The sequence below is a fragment of the Staurois parvus genome, unplaced genomic scaffold, assembly GCF_062004578.1.
Source record: "Staurois parvus isolate SC_StPar_1 unplaced genomic scaffold, SC_StPar_1.0 ptg000237l, whole genome shotgun sequence".
NCBI classification, from domain to species: Eukaryota; Metazoa; Chordata; class Amphibia; order Anura; family Ranidae; genus Staurois; species Staurois parvus.
Window position 1 is genome coordinate 4,598,516 of NW_028318033.1, and position 22,367 is coordinate 4,620,882.

General features: G+C 42.5%; 2 protein-coding genes across 5 annotated transcripts in view; one reads left to right on the forward strand and one right to left on the reverse strand.

Annotated features, from left to right (window-relative positions):
- SLC25A21 (solute carrier family 25 member 21) overlaps positions 1-15,402 on the reverse strand; it is a 533,123-nt gene extending 517,721 nt beyond the window's left edge. For 2 of the 3 annotated variants that reach the window (XM_089680272.1, XM_089680270.1), the window contains exons 1-2: positions 15,295-15,402; positions 2,407-2,523 (exon numbers count right to left, since the gene is read on the reverse strand). In XM_089680272.1, the coding sequence (XP_089536398.1) occupies positions 2,407-2,476 (70 nt within the window). In that variant the 5' untranslated portion in view covers positions 2,477-2,523; positions 15,295-15,402. Of the gene's footprint in view, positions 1-2,406; positions 2,524-3,105; positions 3,126-15,294 lie in introns of those variants that run through there. The other variant, XM_089680271.1, reaches the window with a different exon arrangement.
- A 152-nt stretch (positions 15,403-15,554) lies between these two features.
- Positions 15,555-22,367, forward strand: part of MIPOL1 (mirror-image polydactyly 1) — a 539,082-nt gene continuing 532,269 nt past the window's right edge. For both annotated transcript variants that reach the window (XM_089680250.1, XM_089680252.1), the window contains exon 1: positions 15,555-15,681. The gene's annotated coding sequence lies outside the window, so the exon portion shown is untranslated. The remainder of the gene's footprint in view (positions 15,682-22,367) is intronic.

Below are 22,367 nucleotides of genomic sequence, written 5' to 3' on the forward strand. Positions count from 1 at the left end.
TTATCTTATCTTCCTAAAATCCTCTTCTTTCTCCCTGTGAACTTCACACTGTAAAGCATTCCTCTCTAGGTGAGCCAAGGAATACTATCAAGGCTTGACATGTACATATTTGAATTGAAGAAAGTGACATATAGCTTTTGAGACCAAGGAGATGCAGAGAGTTTCCAATAAGGAAGTGACTGCTCTGAGCTTCAACAAAATGGCAACCACCAGCAAGAAAAATCAGGAGCAACGTTGGAGGCAATTTAGAGCACACATTAATTTTGGTAGCATAATTATTAATGTGGAATAAAAGTTCTTTTGTTAAAGATCATTAATTGTTATCAAACTGTTATGGGTAAAGTTCCACTTAAAAAAACAAAAGTGCTAAAATGAAGGTCCCAGCCCTTATACTCACCTCTCTGGTCACCCAGATATCCTACATTTGCTTTTTTCCAGTGCTTTGTCAATCTCTTCAACATTGTATATTCCTGGGAGTGTTGGGTGCTTGTGTACCTTGGCTGTGAGTTTTAGGTACAAGCAAAAAAAAATAATATATATATATATATATATATATATTCTGGTTGTCAATTTGGAGATCAGTTAGGGTTCAGCACAGTGAATCCAGTGTTTTCCTGCTGAGATCCACTGTTCGGGTTCCACACAGAGGGTCCCACGCCACCGTCTTCTTTCTCTTTAGCTGGCTGCCTCTGTATGCAGGCAGCCAGCTCATGTGATGTGTGGGACCTGCCCTCCCCAGCCCACCCTCCAGACCGTCCCTTAGCCCACCCTCTAGACTGTCCCCTGGCTGTTCTGTGTCTGTACGCCGATCCTGCAGCCCCTTGGGAAATGTGATTTAAATATTCCAGGAGGCTGCAGGACCAGGTACACATCATTCTGGCCTAGGTTAAAATGGCAGTGGGGCTGGGCTAAAAAAAAAAATCCCACGTCTGCCAAGGGTGGGGAGTGCTAAAGTGGAACCAACACTCTTTTAGGAGTTAAACTCCACTATAATGCAACACAAATGATTGTGCGACATGTACATTAAAGCAATGCAAAAAAGCAGTGAATAAGTCCTCAAGCTGAAACTCCAGCCAAAACAATTTATTTTTATATAGAGGGCAAATGCGTAGTAGAGTCTGGGTGCTTAACTGGCCTACCCGCAGTCCAGACTTTTCACCAACTGATAATGGTGTATCTTGAAACTAAAAATACAACAAAGACTCACGACTGTTGAGCAGTTAAAATCCTTTATCAGGCAAGAACGGGACAACATACCTCTCTCAAAAGAGCAACTGGTCTCCTCAGTTCCCAGACATTTACAAAGTGTTGTTAAAAGAAGAGGGGATGCTACACTATGGTAAACATGGTCCTGTCCCAACTTTTTTGAGACATGTTGCTGCTATCAATTTCAAAATTACATTATTTTTTTTTTAAATGGTAAATTTTCTCAGTTTATTAATTTTATATGTTTTCTATTAAGAATAAAATATGGGTTTATGAGATTTCTGAATCATTGCCTTGCTTTTACTTTTGATAAAAAAATCATTATTGGCTACATATAAAGTGATACAGTGCCCAAAATGCTAATGCAGCTTATACAGTCCTTCCTCGTAGCATACAAAAAAATGGTTTAAAATTGTAACATTTATACTCTCTCACCCACTAAACATAGGAGCGGGATTCCATTAATCAAAAGCAATTGGGAATACGTGCGGACACATGGAGAGAGCAGATTTCTTTTTATTTTTATAAATTTAAGAAAGCCTCATTGTAATTTTCTTTCAACATCAAATTAATGTTAGTTTGATCTGTTACGGGGCCCTTAAACCGAGTGTAGTCCATAGGCCAATGCCTATTCTGCCTATTTGGTAATCCAGCACTGTATCTGATCACAAAGCTGTTATAGTACATCATGACAGACAAGAAAGCCAAGTGTGGCATTGAACTGCATTGCAAGAACACAGACTAGGCTAAAATATAATAGATCTACCAATGGGAGAAAGGGAGAGATGAAAACCAGTGTAAGTTAATTCACAATATTATTGATGTATTTTTAAAAGTAATCTGGCCCATTTGACGGGTTGCAAAAAAAGAAGGGGGAAGAAGGTAGGGGAGGAGGCAGAAAGAAGATAAGTAAAAAAAGAAGATAAGAAGAAGAGAGCAGGGGTGGAGGAGAGGCCGCTAGACAAAAGACGCGAAGACTGTTCGGTAATGAGGGATTGGGAATCAAAAAAAGGAAGACACAAAATTGGCTGTGCATGTGGTCCAGACAGTATGAAATTTGTCAAAAACACTTTGCTCTGTAGTGCAGAACACACTTTATTTTTTCAAAATCAAAACTAAAATCTGATTGGGTAAATTAAACTTCTACAGAAAGAGAAGCTTGCTCCAGTAGTCAGCAATGATTAGCAAATAGTCACTTACCTGCTGATCCGCCAGCCAAAACTTGCTGGGAGGCCTCTGTCCAAAAGCTGACTTTGTGTTCTGCAGGCATGATGGTCTAAGACTGATATGGATGGCTACAGAGTTCACTTGCTGGAGCTGGGAAATGGAAAGACTCATGGATAAATCAGTACAAGATATATAGAACTTCACCTAAAGTGTACAGACCAATCTTTTTTGTGTTTTGGATGGAGTTGGGAAGGGTAAAACCAAGTACAGTTTATCTTTTTGCGGTCTACCATCAGGGAAATTTGACTTTTCTTCCTGTGCCAGAGATGCAAACAGGAAGTTATAAAAAACCTCCCAAAGTGTGGGGGGGAGGTGAATTCCCCTCTTGGCCCTGGTTCACACTACTACTTCAGGTGCGACATGCAATTTACAAATCGCACATGAAGAAGTCGCATCTAATGTATTTCTATGGCACTGTCTTAATCAGTGCTATTTGAAGTAGTCTGATTTCAAAAATAGTTCCTGTACTACTTTTTTCTGATTTCATTGCAACTTTAATTGATTTCTGTGCAAGTCACAATGAAATCGGAGGTACAAATTGCACTGATCTGCAGCTTTGAAATCGCACTACTCCAAGTGAGGAAGCGCAATTTCAAAGTCGCATTCAGTGTGAACCAAGGCTTAGACAAGTATTCCCAAAAAAGGCATCCTTATTGAAAGATCTCCGCTTACCTCTTGTTCTGGGGATTTTGTCAAATTTTAGATTTCCCTTCACTGTCTCTCTCAGTGGTCACCAGTACTAATAAAGGAGTAAATAGACAGCAAATAAAATTTGACACAGGGTCTTACTTCACTCTGTACAAAATGAAAAAAAAAAAAGGATTTGTCCAGAGAAATGCTTTACCTATATCTGTCCTGTTTACTGCTATCACAAAAGTGAAAGAGAATCCCAAATTTTGAGTTGTCACCCAAACAGGAATAAAAGAGAAATCTTCCAGTGGGGACACTAGATCTGGTAAACTACAGGTTCCCTCACTTTGGAGATATTACCTCTCACTTCCTGTTTTGACTCTATACAAACTTAAAATAAAGTTCTGCCTTTAGTTCTACTTTAACCACATTACTCCTTTTGAAGCCCAACTCTAGGCTGCTTTCAAATGTACCCATGTGTTCAAAGTGAAACATTTCTCATAACAACGTGATAAAGAATAAGGTTCTTTAGCAAGGAGAATAAATTCCATATTAATAATTATGCTACCAAAATTAGTGTGTGCTGTAAATTGCCTCCAGCATTGTTCCAGTTTCTTCTTGCTGAAGGCCACCATTTTGCTATAGCCCAGAGCCCCTGAGCAGCAGTAAATCTTTAGGTTGTCCGCAGATCAGCATCTACAATTTCAGCACAGTGGCTAAAAATAGAGAGCAACAGAGCATGTATAGAGCAGGGTGAGACAGTGTGTTACTGGATTTTAAACAGTAAGGACACTTAGTCAAAAACCGTCAAAAAACTCCGGTCGCAAAAGGGTTAATTTATGCGAATGAAAATGTGTACGTAAACGTAATAGTTATCAGTGTCCATCCTGAACACTTCCCAACACATGTATGGAGAAGATGGAACAAGATAAAACCACAAAATCATGACACTAATGCAGGCAATAGACGGTTCGTTTATCAGCCGATTTTTCATCCGAAAAATTAATCGGCCGATTTTCGCACAGTTAGTGGGGCAATGGCATCGGCCAATTGTCGCAGTTCCTCCTCATTTCGTTTATCGGTCATGATGGAAAATTTGTGAAAAATGGATGATTTTTTAAATCATTGGTGGCAACATCAGATTACAGAACGAACGATGTTTTGTTTTTTGGATGAAAAATCGGTCGATAAACTAACCCTCTATGGCCTACATAACAGAACATCCAATGACTTTACAGCTATTGCGACATATAAGGCCCCATACACACCTCTGCACAGGGTGGATAAAAATCAATGCTTTTTAAAAAAAAATTTAAAAAAATCGGATTTTTTTTGATTTAAATTAGATTTTTTTTATTTAAATCAATTTTTTTTAAATAAAATGCTTTTTGAGGAAAATATATTACCATCCAAAGGTTATTCCATCATGAAATAAAGATTAGTTTTTTAATTATGTAGAATAAGGCTGTATATGTTTAATTTTTTTGGTAAATAAATTCCATGAATCCATTCACAATGTCATGCTCTTCCAGAGGTTTTTGTAAGATTATTGGGCAGTTTCTCTGCCTACAAGATATTATCACAGATGTTTGGTTTACTTTTGCAGTTCTCAAAACTGAATTTGACTCAGCGGAGATCACATGCCTCTTCTTCACAGCAAAAATGTTATAACATGAACAGAGTTAAGAAAAAGACCTTCATCCTAACCTCTACAAACCTATGAATACAGAATCAACCCCTTCAGTGCTAAGTTTCAAGAAGTTCAGTGAATAGAATAGAAACAATATTTTTCTGATTGTTTGGAGTGGAATAGATCTGCACAAGAAGAAAGTGAAACGAAGTGTGAGGAGGAAGGGGCTGACAGTCTAAGTTTCTGAAAATATATATATTTTGTTTAGCCAAATTAGTTAACAAACATGGATGTTTGAGCAAATACCATATGCTGGAATGTTATTGTTTCAGATGAATAAATCTATTTAAATTGTTATTATTAAGGTAATGATTATTTTTCTCCTTCCTAAGTACAACAGAAAAGTTAAATATGAATGATTAACCTATTAAACTGGGGATAAAAAAACTAATATGAAAAGTTGTTATTCTAAAAATCTTCATCTACTTGCATATTAAAGTTATACCAGCAAGAATTAGTCTTTATGTAGAAAACTAGGATTTAAATCAAGCCTTACTGACTAGTGATTTAAATCGTGATTTAAATCAGTTTGATTTCAATCAAATCCACCCTGCCTGTACAACACAAGATTTTTGGTGCATTTGCTGCACCATAGCAAAGGGAAGACTATTCACTTGAATGGACTGCCCTGCATGCAACATACACTCCAAAGTAGCTCAAGTACCTTTTTTTTGGCACTGAGCAAAGCACATTTTGCATTTTTTTTGCCCGTTTTGTCACATGACAAAATGTGGGACTGTGATCTGAGTTTGGGGTGCCATTAGGAAATCACGGCTCTGCAAGTGTGTCCATCCGCTCAGGTGTGAATGTAGCCTAAGACATGTACAGCAGGCTTTGTATTACCAGCTCTCCTCCTGGATGTCTGGACAGACAATGACAGGAGTGGACACACCGCTCTGTACTCTGCAATGTCTGTTAAACTATAACCAGATTCAGAAACCTTCCCAGCCCGGGGTCATTCTTCTCCTTCCACCCATCTCCATACTATAGTAATACAGAGTATGATCAGACGCAGGGACTAATACGTCATCAGACATTATTGTTTGTTCTTTTTTTTTATAAGTGATCACATAATCCCTGTTTTCACCTGCATACAGGGCTTAGAGAGCTAGGGTGTAGAGAAACAGCAGTACACTAATCTGCCCAGTAATAGGGGTGTGTGCATGCACAAATGTGACCGTTGGAGGACAGATAGGCTGCTCTTCAAGCACAGCTTCAAAACTGAGAACACTGGGATGGATGTGCTCTCACGCCTAGCATGGTCAGTCTGAAATAGGAAAGCCAGGGCACTGGCTGGATCACCAGTTATTTCCTTTTTTTCCACACAAAAGAAGAAATACAAAGAGTATTCTTTTTAGCAGGGCTTTTTCCAGGGGGAACATTGAGAAAGGCAGTTCCAGCACCTTCAACATTGACATATGTAATGACAAGGGTTTCGGTGATGTGGTGTGCTGGAGGGTCTACTGATGCTGGGGGATTTATAGTTTATTCAGGGATCTATTGTTGCTTGCGGGGGTCTAATATTCCTGGGGTTGATCTGTAGTTGCTGTGGGGGTATTTTGTGCTGAGAGGATCTACAGTTGCTGGAGAGGTCTACTGTTGCTGGGGGATCTATTGTTCCTGGCTGCAGGGGATCTTTTTTTACTGCTTTTCTTGTTATCAGTAAGGTGGTTGTAATGTAAACCTTTACATATACCCAGTGAAGTGACTGACTTCAGGTGATACACAGAAAGGAAACAAAGCCTCCTACATAAGTTGTACCTGTTTATCTGCAGTCCTCTCTTCTCTATATCCATTTAAAGTACTGAATTTATAAAGCTTGTCGGTGGGTACATAAAAAAGGGGGGCGGAGAGTTGAAGTTACACCGTGCAGAGCTTACTGAGGAGAATTCTGAGAGATGATTGGGTGGGGGAAGAGACACCCCCCCTTCACACAGCACACAGGAACAGAGCTGAGGCTGTAAATCTGTTGGAGGTCCCTCCCCTGTCACCATTTTCTCTTGGTGTCAGGAAAACTTGTCAGAAGTGTTTCACACTATAGAGCAGCGGTTCTCAACCTGGGGGTCGCGACCCCTTTGGGGGTCGAACGACCATTTCCCAGGGGTCGCCTAAGACCATCGGAAAACACATATTTCCGATGGTCTTAGGAACCGAGACACCGCTGCAGTCTCCGGCGATGTGTGGGCGGGATGATACGCTGCTGTCACCTGGCCACACCTCCGGGATCGCTCAGCAGCTCCGCCTCCTCGCCGCTGATTGGCCACCGGAACTGTAGCTCAGGAGAGGCACACAGGCGGCCAATCACCGGCGAGGAGGTGGAGCTTGGAGAGGAGGAGCCGAGCGGCAGCGCGCGTACATCAAAGAAGACCGAGGGAGCTGCCGGAGCGAGTGAAGAGGAGAGCGGCCAGAGAAGGAAGACAGCTGACAGGTAAGTGAGAGAGCGAGCCCAGGCTGGAGCAGGGGTCAGCAAAGTAAGTATCATTGGTGTCAGTGGGAGGAATAGTGCCCCATCATTTGTGTCACTAATACCAACGATGGGGCACTATTCCTCCCCCAACTGACACCAACGATGGGGCACTATTCCTCCCCCCACTGACACCAACGATGTGGCACTATTCCTCCCCCCACTGACACCAACGATGGGGCACTATTCCTCCCCCCACTGACACCAACGATGGGGCACTATTCCTCCCCCCACTGACACCAACGATGGGGCACTATTCCTCCCCCCACTGACACCAACGATGGGGCACTATTCCTCCCCCCACTGACACCAACGATGGGGCACTATTCCTCCCCCCACTGACACCAACGATGGGGCACTATTCCTCCCCCCACTGACACCAACGATGGGGCACTATTCCTCCCCCCACTGACACCAACGATGGGGCACTATTCCTCCCCCCACTGACACCAACGATGGGGCACTATTCTCCCCTCCACCACACTGACATCAATGATGGGGCACTATTCCTCCCACTGACACCAATGATGGGGCACTATTCCTCCCCCCACTGACACCAACGATGGGACACTATTTCCCCCCCCCCCCGACCCCAATGATGGGGCACTATTCTCCCCTCCACCACACTGACATCAATGATGGGGCACTATTCCTCCCACTGACACCAATGATGGGGCACTATTCCTCCCACTGACACCAGTGATGTGGCACTATTCCTCCCACTGACACCAGTGATGGGGCACTACTCCCACTGACACCAGTGATGGGGCACTACTCTCCCCACTGACACCAGTGATGGGGCACTATTCCTCCCACTGACACCAATGATGGGGCACTACTCCCCCCACTGACACCAATGATGGGGCACTACTCCCCCCACTGACACCAATGATGGGGCACTACTCCTCCCACTGACACCAATGATGGGGCACTACTCCTCCCACTGACACCAATGATGGGGCACTATTCCTCCCACTGACACCAATGATGGGGCACTATTCCTCCCACTGACTCCAACGATGGGGCACTATTCCTCCCACTGACACCAACAATGGGGCACTATTCCTCCCACTGATACCAACGATGGGGCACTATTCCTCCCACTGACATCAACGATGGGGCACTATTCCTCCCACTGACATCAGTGATGGGGCACTATTCCTCCCACTGACACCAGTGATGGGGCACTATTCATCCCACTGACATCAGTGATGGGGCACTATTCCTCCCACTGATACCAATGATGGGGCACTATTTATCCCACTGACACCAATGATGGGGCACTATTCCTCCCACTGATACCAACGATGGGGCACTATTCCTCCCACTGATACCAACGATGGGGCACTATTCATCCCACTGACATCAGTGATGGGGCACTACTCCTTCCACTGACACCAATGACATGGCACTACTCCTCCCACTGCAAAATTACAGTTATGAAGTAGCAATGAAAATAATTTTATGGTTGGGGGTCACCACAACATGAGGAACTGTATTAAGGGATCGCGGCATTAGAAAGGTTGAGAACCACTGCTATAGAGGGATATGCTTTGTTTATATTTCATGTCTGAGGTTTAGAACCACTTTAACAAATTCTATACAAATTACTTTGCACCACCAAATGATCCTTGATTCTGTTTTCTCTAAAATGGGTGGTACTGGGAGGTGGATAAGGGGGATGATCCAAGGGTGGTACTGGGAGGTGGATAGGGGGTTGATCCAAGGGTGGTACTGGGAGGTGGATAGGGGGTTGATCCAAGGGTGGTACTGGGAGGTGGATAGGGGGTTGATCCAAGGGTGGTACTGGGAGGTGGATAGGGGGTTGATCCAAGGGTGGTGCTTGGAGGTGGGCAGGGTGCAAAAACAAGGGGTGACTCAGAAGAGGGGAGTGCTCACATCTATTTTCTGAGAAAAAAGAAAACCTGCTTTTTAACACAAGTACATGGTACAGCAAGGAACAAATCAGGAATATGAAATGTGTGGGTAACATATTTAACTCAGAAAAGTATTTTCTATTGCTGTCAGGCTCCTTTAGACTCCTTGTGATCTGACTTCCTGTTACAGGGTGACAACGTTCAGTTTCCATGGTCGCACTGTAGGTAAGGAAAGTAGCCACCCTCTCTTGCTCACTCCTGAGATGGACTATGAGCTATGGGCTTTGTAGTGTGCAAAGAGCAATTCACATGAATGCAACTAATATGCACTGCTCATTCCATACAAATGGAAGTGAGGGGGAAATGAGTGGTTTGGGAGCTCACAGAGAAAGTTACAAGGAGGCAGAAAAACACGATAAGAAATAATTTCTTATAGGGTCGTTAATGTAAAACTAAAGGCAAAACTTTTTTTTAGCTTTGCATAAAGTGGAGAGGGATTAGAACATCTGTCAGGTTTTCATTAGCCTGTGTCCCCATTGGGGAGATTCACCCTTTTATTTGTCCCAAGGGAATACATTGGGGTTTTCCCTTGTACAGTAACAGAGGGGAAATCTAATAGGGACACAAGATTTGGCGACAACCTGGGATTCCCTCACTTTGGAGGAATTTCTTCTCACTTCCTCTTTTGGCTATGGGAAAGGAAGTGAAGGGAAATCTCCCCAATTGGATACAGACAGCAAAAAAAATCGACACTAGTTCTGGTGACCTGGGGGAGCCCCAAGGGATACCCTTAACCCCTTTCCAGCCACCCTATAGCAGAAATACTGCTACAGGGTGGCAAGGGTGCGCAAAATCACGTATATATACGTGATTTTGCATTTCCAGGTAGCGGCAGCCCGTGATTCCCCGCAAGTACCTGGCGAACACCATGCATCACGGATGGGGGAGAGACCTGTATGTAAACAAAACAGATCTCTCCCATGTCAGCACCTGCACACTGCTCTGTATGGCTCTGCATAGCAGAGTCATACAAAGCAGTGTGCTTACACAGTAAAGCACACACACTGCAAAACAGCACACAATTAACCCTTTGATCGCCCCAGATGTTAACCCCTTCCTGCCCAGTGCCATTAGTACAGTGTCAGTGCTTTTTATTAGAATTGATCACTGTATTAGTGTCACTGGGGATGTCAGTGACAGTTAGTTCCCCCCAGTGTCAGAATGCCCACCTCAGCCCCACTATAAGTTGCTAAATGTCGGAATTACTGGTATATATGAAAAAAAAAATCCAGTATATATACCGCCATGTCTATTTTAGCAAAGGCATGTAGCAGAATCCACGTTGCCCTTAATTCATGACAAAATCTGATTTTTAAAAAAAATTTTGTACTGGACATTTTTAATAGAAAAAAGTAAAAAATATTGTTTTTTTTCTCAAAATTGTCTGTCTTTTTTTATAATGCAAAAGAAAGCTCTATTTGTGGGAAGAAAAGTAAATTTTGTTTGGGTGCAGCGTTGCATGACCGCGCAATTGTCAGTTAAAATAATGCAGTGCCGTATTGCAAAAAATGGCCTGGTCAGGAAGGGGGGTAAATCCTCTGGAGGGCAAGTGGTTAAAGAAATCATTTATGATATATTCACACAATTAAAAGTTTATGTAATGCATGGTTCAATATTTTCATTGATGATAAATTGCCTGTTTGTACGTACATCAACCACAGATCAACATGCATATGGCCACCTTTAACTGCTTCCCATCCAGTGATCCAGTGTACATACAGTATATATACATCTTGGACTGGAAACAGCTATGCCAGGATCTTGGCTCAGCGGCATCCATGATTCCGGTATAAATTTTTTCTGCTGGTGATGCTCTTTCAGGTAAAAGTGATCGAGCAGCTATATTCACTCCCAATCACTATTAAAGGGCTTGGAAGAGGATCCGATTTCTTCCTTTCCTCTGTGACAAACAAAGCTGAAGGTGACTTGTATTACATCATGTCTGGTTTTAGTTCTTTGTTTACCTGATCAATATCAGCCAGGGAGACAGCCGATCAAACCGATCTGTGTTTGATCAGCTGCCCTAGAAGGCAGAGGAGGGATTGGGGGTCTAATAGACCCCAGATCTCTCAGTAAACAGTGTCTGCTACTGCCCAGCTTTCACAATGGATAGTGTTCATCTCTTGTGATAGCAATGAGGTTGAATGAAAAAAAAAAGGAGAAAAAGTATAGAAAAAAACATCAATAAAATAAATAATAAAAAATGTAACCACTTCAATACCAGGCACTGTTACCTCCTTCCTGCCTTTTTGCAGGCTAACACTGCACCAGCAGCACACAGCAATACTGTGAAACTATGAAAACATTCTAGTGTGCTTCATTCACAAAATGATCTCCCTCTGATAAAATGTATTTTCATACCTGAGCTCAGAGGAGAACATTTTCACACTGATACATTGTATGCTTTAAAATGTCTGGCCAGTGCAGAGTTCCTCTAATTGTTGTTTTGTACATTTCTAAAATACCGCCAGCAAACACCAGGTGATAAATAACAAATGTGTGTGTTTTTAATGAACTGACTTTAATGATTTATTTAATTTTTTTTGTGGTATTTATCTCACTATTTTAACAAATATTCGGTATTTTCTTTCGGTGGTATTTGGTTGCCTGTGCATTTTGTATTTTTTTTGCACTATAAACAAAATAAGAGCAATAATTTTGAGAAAAAAAAACTATATTTTTGACTTGTTGCTATAAAACATGTCCAGTAAATAAAACATTAAATTCCATCATAAATTTAGGCCAAAATGTGTTCTGCTCCATGTCTTTGCTAAAAAAAAAAAATCCCAATACGTGTAAATTAATTGGTTTACGTGAAAGTTATAGCGTTTACAAATGGCGGTATATATACTGGAATTTATTTATTTTATACTAGTAATGGCGTCGATCAGCGACTTATAGTGGGACTGCGGTGGGCATTCTGACACTGGGGGGGGGGGGGGGGAGACTAACTGCCACTGACGTCCCCAGTGACACTAATACAGTGATCAGTGCTAATAAAAAGCAATGGCACTCGGCAGGAAGGGGTTAATAATACAAAGCAATGTACTGACACAGTGAAACACACACAAAGCCCACAGCAAAACAGCGCACAGTTAACCCGTTAATTACCCTAGATGTTAATGTCACTGTGGATGTCAGTGGCAGTTAGTCAGTCCCCCCCAGTGTCAGAATGCCCACAGCAGTCCCGCTATAAGTCGCTGATCGCCGCCATTTTTGCGCCATAAACAAAATAAGAGCAATCATTTTGAGACAAAAAAATCATATTTTTGACTTGTTACTATTAAACATGTCCAGTAAATAAAACATTAAATTCCATCATAAATTTAGGTCAAAATGTATTCTGCTCCATGTCTTTGCTAAAATAAAAATCCCAATACGTGTAAATTAATTGTAAATTACGTGAAAGTTATAGCGTTTACAAATGGCGGTATATATACTGGAATTTATTTATTTTATACTAGTAATGGCGTCGATCAGCGACTTATAGTGGGACTGCGGTGGGCATTCTGACACGGGGGGGGGGGGAACTAACTGCCACTGACATCCCCAGTGACACCAATACAGTGATCAGTGCTAATAAAAAGCAATGGCACTAGGCAGGAAGGGGTTAATAATACAAAGCAATGTACTGACACAGTGAAACACACACACAGCCCACAGCAATACAGCACACAGTTAACCCGTTAATTACCCCAGATGTTAATGTCACTGTGGATGTCAGTGGCAGTTAGTCAGTTCTCCCCAATGTCAGAATGCCCACAGCAGTCCCGCTATAAGTCGCTGATCGCCGCCATTACTAGTATGAAATAAATCAATAAATTCCAGTATATATACCGCCATTTGTAAACGCTATAACTTTCACGTAAACCAATTCATTTACACGTATTGGGATTTTTTTTTAGCAAAGACATGTCGCAGAATACATTTTGCCCTAAATTTATGACGAAATGTTTAATAGCAACAAGTCAAAAATATTGTTTTTTTTCTCAAAATTATCGCTCTTAATTTGTTTATAGCGCAAAAAAAAAACAAAATGCACAGGCGATCAAATACCACCGAAAGAAAGCTCCATTTGTGGGGGGGAAAAAAGGACATAAATTTCATTTATTGATAGCGCAAAAAATAAAAACCGCACAGGTGATCAAATACCACCGAAAGAAAGCTCAATTTGTGGGAGAAAAAAGGCGTACATTTCATTTGACCACGCAATTGTCAGTTAAAGAAACGCAGCGCCGTATCACGAAAAATGGCCTGGTCAGGAAGGAAGGTAAATCCTCTGGAGGGCAAGTGGTTAAGGGAATTCCTTGGGGCCCCCCAGGTCACCAGAACTAGTGTCTCCATTGGAAGATTTCCCCTTCATTAATTTTCTGGGGACAACCCAAAATTTGGGGTTTCTTTTACTTTCGAAGATAATGTTGAACAGGGCAAACAGAGAGGGTGACTCTCCCTAACAGGGGACCAGAACCTGACAGGGGTTCTAATTCCTCTCCACTCTGTCCAAAACAAAAAACGTTTTGTCTTTATTTATACATTAAGTGTATCATACATATTACAATCTGATTGTACAATGTGCATTCACCTCTATGGCCTAGCTGCACAGAGCTCAAAGAGAACGACAGGTAGCAGAGCACGCCAACCGAATGACACATCACGAGGTCAAAGTAGGACTAAAGGAAAAACTTTTCTTCTGCGTTGGAGTAAGGAAGCATTATTGGGGAGATTTCCCTGCACTTCCTGTCCCATAGTTACAACAGGAAGGAAATCCTGCCAAAGTGAGTGTCTCTAGTGTCCCCAGTGGAAGATTTCTCCTCTATTCCTGTTCTGGTGACAACCCAAAATTTGGGATTTTTTTTCCACTTTCATCTTCGATAATAATTGTACACAGGACAAGCAGAGAGGGTGAATCTCACTAAGGCTCAGTTCCCACTAGCTTTGTCAGCAGGCGTCTGGGAAGCTTTTTTCAACGCTTCTCAAACGCCTCTGAAAATTCTGCACATGGCAGCACACAGTGCTGTTCACACAGAAGTGTTAGGGCTTGTTCACACTTGACTGTTTTACCAACGCTTGCCAAACACCCCTATAGCGTTTGACAAGTGTTGGTCCGGCGTTTGCGTAGAGTTTTTTAACGCTCAGCAAACGTGGTTTTGCGGCGGTTGCTAGGCGTTTGCCGAGCATTAAAAATGCCCCACAAACGCACATAATGAAGTTTAAATGGTGTTACCGCTCTGCAAACGTCCCACAACCGCGTCGCAACCGCACAGGAAATGCCGGCCTGGCGTTTGCGGAGCGGCACCATAGACTAGAATAGGAGGTTTCAATGCCTCCTGACTCGACCAGAGGCGTCCGTTTTGCTGCGACGCTAACGCTCCCGTTAGAACAGCACCATGTGCTGCAATGTGCAGAATTGTCCGAGGCGTTTGGGAAGCGGTAAAAACTCTCTGCCACCTGCACACAACGCTAGTGTGAACGTAGCCTTAGTGTCTCGGCAAAACTGACACCTCTGGTCGAGTCAGGAGTTGAAGCCTCCCATTCAAGTCTATGGTGCCGCTCCGCAAGGGCCTGGCCAGCGTTTGCGGTGCGGTTGCGACGTGGTTGCTAGGCGTTTGCAGAGCGTTACTACCATTTAAACTTCATTATAGGAGTTTGTGGTGCGGTTTTAATGCTTGGCAACCGCCTCAAAACAGTGCATAGGGCATTTTGGGAGCGTTAAAACCGCTTCTCAAACGCCTGTCTAACGCTATAGGGGCATGTGGTAAGAGTTAGAAATAAGTCAAGTGTGAACGAGCCCTAAGGGGGACACGGCAATACAAACCTGAAAGTGGCTTTACTCCCTCTCCTCTCTATCCAAAAACTAAAAGGAAAAGGCTTGCCTTTATTCAGCAGCAGTGACTACAGCAATGAAACCTCTAGCTACAAATGGCTGCTCATTGCTCTTACTACATGTGACTCGGTGCTTACTCTGATCAGCACACAGTTGTCACTCTGTTCCCAGTCTGCAGATCACATGACTGATAACAGCCCCACGTGGTGCCCATGCCAGTTCTACCCAGTTAAGACTCGGTACACCTCCCTAGATATACACACTCAGCCCCGCCTCCCCCCGCACTACTACTACCAGCTTCGCTCTCTATACATACTGCAAAGTCCTCATTGGCTCCTGCTGGTCCACAGTCACGCTGTAGAAAGCATTTCTCCTGCCTACTTTCTGATTGGCCCAGTCCCTTGGTTTGCATTCCAAGCCTCCTTCTTGCAGCCAATAACATCGCACATACACGGCTTGTCACTAGCCACATGATCTACACTGCTGCCTCCTGAATTGTGAATGAGCTTGCGGCGTCACGTGGAATGCCAGCAGTGTTGGGATTGGGTGGCAGTGCGTTGTCTCGGTAACGGAGGCTCTGCACATGCGGAGTGGTTGACGTTTTGGACCGGTGTAGCGGCAAGAAAAAGGCGCATGCGCAGTTGCTTCAGGGGATACCGAATTTCATGGGATACCCTCCTTGTCGCTACACCGGTGTGAGGAGGTAAGGCTTGGAAGTGCAGTGTTGTGTTTGTAGTGGTGCGGGTGGAGAGTGTGTTAGTACTCATGTTTCTACTTGTCCCTGTGTTGGTTCTCTCACCTGAGAAGTGTTCTGTGGGATGTTTGTTCCTTCATATCCATTATCCTCATTCAGCTCAGTGTACTTCCTATGCCAGCTTACAAGTTATAGTTCTAATAATCATTGATGCCAGGAGCTCAGTACTTAGGTCTACTCCTCTGCACAGCCCAATGCCAGGACAGGGTCATCCATTGCCCATAGTAAAGATGGCGAACTGTCCCTCTCCCATACTGGTTGGTTATGGATCAGTCAACATGCGTCCGTTTGTCTTTGCAGCTGAGATCCCGCTCCTCGCCGCCGCCATGTTCACTGCATGCCTCTAGGTTGGCCAGTCAGGCTTTATATGAACATGGAAGTGCTTAGTAACCACATGGGACCTTCCGGCTGTGTTCTCTGCCTTGGCCGACCTCCTTGTACTGACTGCGAATACTGCCAGACCAGCCAGAGGTACAGTTAAGGACAAGGTACACATGTGATGAGACACCACTCACCGAGTGCCTCCCTACATGAAAACACTGTGCCTGAGGCAACTGCCCCCCCCCCAAATCACATCGTTCCTGACCCCATCTGTGCTCAGGTTGCTCGGACGGTACATGTGATAATAATCACAATTATTCAAACCGGAATAAAGATTTTTCTCTCTAGTGCATCCTCAGCATCAAAGAAAACACAATATACATTTGTGCTCAAAAGTTTGCATTGCAGAAATTTTTGCATTGATATTGAAAATATGACTGATCATGCTAAATAACTGTCTTTTATTTAAGGACAGTGATCATATGAAGCCATTTATTATTACATAATTGTTTGGCTCCTTTTGAACTCCTAATGATAACACAAATCACTCAAATGGCTCTGATCAAACGTTTACATACTGTCAGGAACCATAAACCAGGCAGAGACAGAAAGTGCAGTTAAAAATCACTCCTTTAATGAAATAGAAAATATAACATAGATCAGGAACGCAGTCAAAATAGATGCCAGGGTTTGGATACAAGTGCGGGTAATCAGACAAGCCAGGGTCAGGAAACCAGAAGTCTGTGTATTCAGGAGCCAAAAATCAGGAACAGGAACTGGAAGGGAAGTTAGATCAAGTTGTACACAAGAACACATTGGAGATCATAGACCGGGCAAGGAGGAATTGAGCTAAGCTGCAAAAAGTGCTGGCTGTAAACTGGACTAATGAGGCAGATAATGGTATCCAGGTGAGTCACTGTGGAGACAATGACCAGCTTCTGAGCACTCAGCCCGGGTTCACATCAGTGCGGTGCAGTCAATCGCATGTGATTCGCCATGAACCGCACTGCATTCCTGTACAAATCACATTTGATTTGTATGTGGTGTGATTGGAGCCGTACATTTTATATGGCTCCATTCGCACCGTACCCGCACCAAACATGCTCCGGACCCTTTTTTTGGTACACACTAGAATCGGATCGCATAGGTATTCACACCTATGCAATCCGATTCTACCCACTGCTTTCTGGCGTTGTTAACATACACACCTGCAGTGTTTCTCATGAACAGGGTGCGATTCTGTTGCGGTGCAAAATTCGCACTGAAAATGCTGCAAATTTTTTTTTTTTTTTGGGGGGGGGGAGCTCTAAAAGGCACAGGAAATCTTGTGAAAATTGATGGCAACACTCTTGGATTTCCAGCACAACAATGACCCTAGGTACATGGCCAGGTTGATCCTCTGGTGGTTACAGTAGATGAAGGTTCTGAAGTGGCCCTCATAGCCTCCTGACCTTAATATTATCGAGCCACATTGGGGAGATCTCAAACGTGCGGTTCGTGCAAGATGACCAAACACTTTGCATGACCTGAAGGCATTTTGCCAAGACAAATAGGCAGCTATACCACCTGCAAGAATTCAGGGGCTCATAGACAACTATTACAAAAGACTGTATTCTGTCATTGATGCTAAAGGTGCAATACACAGTATTAAAGCAGAGTTCCACTCAAAAGTGAAAGCTCCGCTTGTTTGCCTCCTTCCCCCTCCTCTGCTATATGTGGCACCATTTGAAGGAGGGGGAAGCGGGTACCTGGTTTTGACAGGTACCCGCTCCCACTTCCATCTCAGTTGGCCACAGCAAAGGGAGCTGGAAGTTCTGCCCCCTCCTTCCTTCTGCAGTCTCCTGAGAACCTTCACAGGTCTCAGAAGACTGCCGGACCAATCAGAATGTGCGTCTTGCGCATGCGCAGTGGGTATCTAGCTGTGAAGCCGCAAGCTGTCACAGCCTGGTGCCCACAGTTGTGATGCCGAGGAGAGAGGAGGCAGAGAAGGGACAGCGCGAGTGAGCACATCGCTGGACCCTGGGACAGGTGAGTGTGTTTTTATTAAAAGTCAGCAGCTACAGTTTTTGTAGCTGCTGACTTTTAATAAACTCAAAACTGATTGGAACTCTACTTTAAGAACTAGGGATGCACCGATATATCGGCACCTGAAACTTATCGGCCAAAAATAGTGTTATCGGCATTTTGCAGATAGGAAAAAAGCTGCTGATTGATACCGATACATGAAAAGTTGCGTTTCACAGATTTTCATGTAAAAACACCCCCTAGTGACTTCAATGCAAAATCGCATCTCATAGACTTTCATGCAAAAATGCTCCCTAGTGACTCAATGCAAAATTGTGTCTCATACATATTCATGCAAAGTTGCATCGCTATTGACTTTAATGCAAAAATGCTCACTATTGACTTAAGTGCAAAATTGCCAGTCACATTAATTAAATTCATTTAAAAAAAAAAAAAAACTGTCTGTTTCAGTTTTCGGCCAAGTGCATCCTAAATTTTCGGTTTCGGCACCAGAATTTTAATTTCAGTGCACCACTATTAACCATTTGCCATTCTGAGGATTTACCCCCCTTAATGACCAGGACTCCTTTTGCTATGCGGCACTGCACTATTTTAACTGATAATTGCACATCATGCAATGCTGTACCCTACGGAAATTTACGTCCTTTATTTCCACACAAATAGAACTTTCAGTGGTATTTGATCACCTGTGCGCTTTTTATTTTTTGCACTATACACTTATTGGGATTTTCTTTACTAAAGACATGTAGCAGAATACATTTTGGCCTAAATGTATGACTAACTTTGAGTTTACTCTATATTTTTTTTATAGCCCAAAGTAAAAAATATATTTTTTTTTTTCAAAATTTACGCAAAAAATAAAAAGCGCACACGTGATCATATACCACCGAAAGAATGCTCTATTTGTGTGAAACAAAGGATATAAATTTTGTTTGGGTACAGTATTGCATGACTGCGCAATTACCAACTGAATTAGCGCAGTGCCGAATAGCAAAAAAAGGCCTGGTTAGGAAGGGGGTTAAATCATCAGGAGGGCAAGTGGTTCATAGCAAAAAGTCAAAAATATTGTTTTTCTCAAAATTGTCGCTTTTTTTTTTTCAATAGTGCAAAAAAATTAAAATCCGCACAGGCGATCAAATACCACAGAAAGAAAGCTCAATTTGTGGGAAAAAAAGGACGTAAATTTAATTTGGGTGCAGCATTGCTGACCGCGCAATTGTCAGTTAAAGTAACGCAGCACCATAACGCAAAAAATGGCCTGGTCAGGAAGCGGGGTAAATCCTTAGGAGGGCAAGTGATTAAATCATAAGGCTGGTGGTCGAAAGCACGTGAATGACTCCTTTTTATTCAAACAAAAACATGTTTAAAAACAACAACAATACACCACACTCCACAGGTCTCATATTGTGCCCCCTCCAAGGGGTACCAATAATTGCCAGCTGAATAAACCTGTATAGAGGCATCACATTTTTCCTATAAGGACCATAAATGCTCAACATAGAAAATTCCAGTATTGATAGCTTTGAGTCCTCAAAAGGATATTCCTTTTGTTATAAACTTGTGCCACTCAGGAAGGAATGTAATGAGTTGAAAGTACTCCAGAGGAGGCTATCCTGTGAATGCTGTAGTTTGCACTGACCTCCCTCTTACACTGCATTGTTAGCCAAGTAAATCTTGTTGGGGGCAACCATTGAAAAGTCCCAAACAGGACTCCAGACTGTATGTAGTCCAGAGGAGGAAACATTGTATGGAACAATATATGTATATGTAGTATCTTCACCACCCTCTGATGCCCAGTGGATATAAGGCAGCATCCAGGGGAGGATTTTCATGAAGAATGGTAACCTCCCTCATACGTTTGGGTGCATAAAGTCTGTCCCAGGTTTCAGCTGAGTGGCATATCCATATAGAATAAAGGACCAATCCCTTGGTTCATGATGGTAAAGAGGTTCTTCAAAGATAGAAAAATTCAAAGCATCAGAGCAAAGTCAAGATGAGATTGATGATACTTCTCATGCAGTAGGCATCAAAGTAAATCTGCCTGACAGACCGTATTTTGTTTCTGCTCCTAGAAGCTAATTCGTGTTATCCTATGTGTTCATACACACTACTTTAGGCTATTAGCATTTTTTGAGCTTCAGCATCTAGGAGCAGAAAAATGTTTGTGCAGAGTTTTTTTGGAGCACTTTTCAAGCATAAAAAAACAATATACCCTCCTAAACTTAAACACTCCTAACAGCTTTTTTTTTTTCTAGGTTTTTCTTTTTTTTCTTTCCTTTACATCTACTGTAAAAATGCTAATAAAATGCTAACACTCCTGAACGCTACTGAAACGCTACAAAACATACTATTCCCAGTGTTTTTTATCCAGCGTGTTTTCCAGCATTTTTTTAAGCTTTCAAAAAAAACAAATACTAGTATATGTAGAACATCAGTGTGATGTGTCCCTTTTGCTGCTGTCTCCTGGATTAGGTGAAATCTTCCCCCTCTGATGATGATTTTTTTTTTTTTTTTTTTTTTTTTAGTGAACCTTTACTCTCTCAATCAACACTATTTTTAATCCTTATGCGGCTAACATTAGTAAATAGATAGTAAGGTTTACTCGTTTTAAACTTTTTTTCTTTTACATTTTTTCAGTTACTTACTGTTTTTGGCCTAGGCAAATTATGTCCTGCATCCCAGCAGTCCTCTGGGGAGGAGCGTCTTTCTCAACTAAGTACACTCTCCTGCCCGCATGCTTTAGCTAAGGGCAGATGGATTCCAGGAAGTAAATGCTACATGAACCATCAGCCCTTACTCAAAATGGCCACGGCCAGAAAAGTTAAGGAGACTTTTTCAAAGTGATTTAAAAGCAAAATAAATAAGAGGATGGATAGGGGAGTTTGCTTTGAATATTAAAACTGTATTAAAGTGTTACTAAACCCAGGACCCTGCACTCACTATATCTTGTCTCCCACAGTACACACAACATAGAAATGTAATTATTTTAGTAAATATAAACTGTTAAATACCCTTTCTCATCAGCAGTATAGAGCAGTCTTGTCACTTCTATCAGTGTTCAGCTGAGCACTGGTTAAACTTGTAGCAGGAGTTTTAATTCTACTCTTGCTGTCCTATGATGTTGCATAATCCCTGACCCTCTGTCTGGACAGTGCTGATTGGTGTTGGGCTGATCACATGCAATGTCCCAAAGGAAAAAAAACACTAAACTGAGCATGTGCAGAGTGACTCCTAGATCTCTGTACTATCAGCAGATGGATTGGGGACAGTAGAAGAAAGGGAGGATCAGAGAAGACCGAATCAAACAGCCTTTTTACACACTTTGAAGGATTAACCTGTAAGGTTCTACAGTGAGTGTAACCACTTGCCCTCCAGAGGATTTACACCCCCCCCCCTTCTTGACCATGCCATTTCTTGCGTTATGGCACTGTGTTACTTTAACTGATAATTGCGCGGTCATGCAACGCTGCACCCAATTGAAATTTACGTCCTTTTTCCATGAATAGAACTTTCTTTTGGTGGTATTTGATCACCTCTTCGTCTTTTTGTTTTTTTGGGGTTTTTTTGCGCTATAAAAATGACCAAAAAGTTTGAGAAAAAAAAAACAATTTTGACTTTTTGCTATTGAACATGTCCAGTAAAAAATTTTAAAAATCAAATTTCGTCATAAATTTAGGTCAAAATGTATTCCGCTACATGGCTTTGCTAAAAAAAATCCCAATACATGTAAATTGACTGGTTTACATGAAAGTTATAGTGTTTACAAATGGCTGTATACAGTATCTCCCAGAAGTGAGTACACCCCTCACATTTTTGTGAATATTTTATTCTATCTTTTCATGTGACAACACTGAAGAAATGACACTTTGCTACAATGTGACGTAGTGAGTGTACAGCTTGTATAACAGTGTAAATTTGCTGTCTCCTCAAAATAACTCAACACACAGCCATTCATGTCTAAATCGCTGGCAACAAAAGTCAGTCCACCCCTAAGTGAAAATGTCCAAATTGGGCCCAATTAGCCATTTTCCCTCCCCGGTGTCATGTGACTCATTAATGTTACAAGGTCTCAGGTGTGAATGGGGAGCAGGTGTGTTAAATTTGGTGTTATTGAACTCTCTCATACTGGTCACTAGAAGTTCAACATGGCACCTCATGGCAACGAACTCTCTGAGGATCTGAAAAAAAGAATTGTTGCTCTACATAAAGATGGCCTAGGCCAGGGGTAGGCAACCTGCGGCTCTCCAGCTGTTGCAGGACTACAAGTTCCATCATGCCTCTGCAGGTCA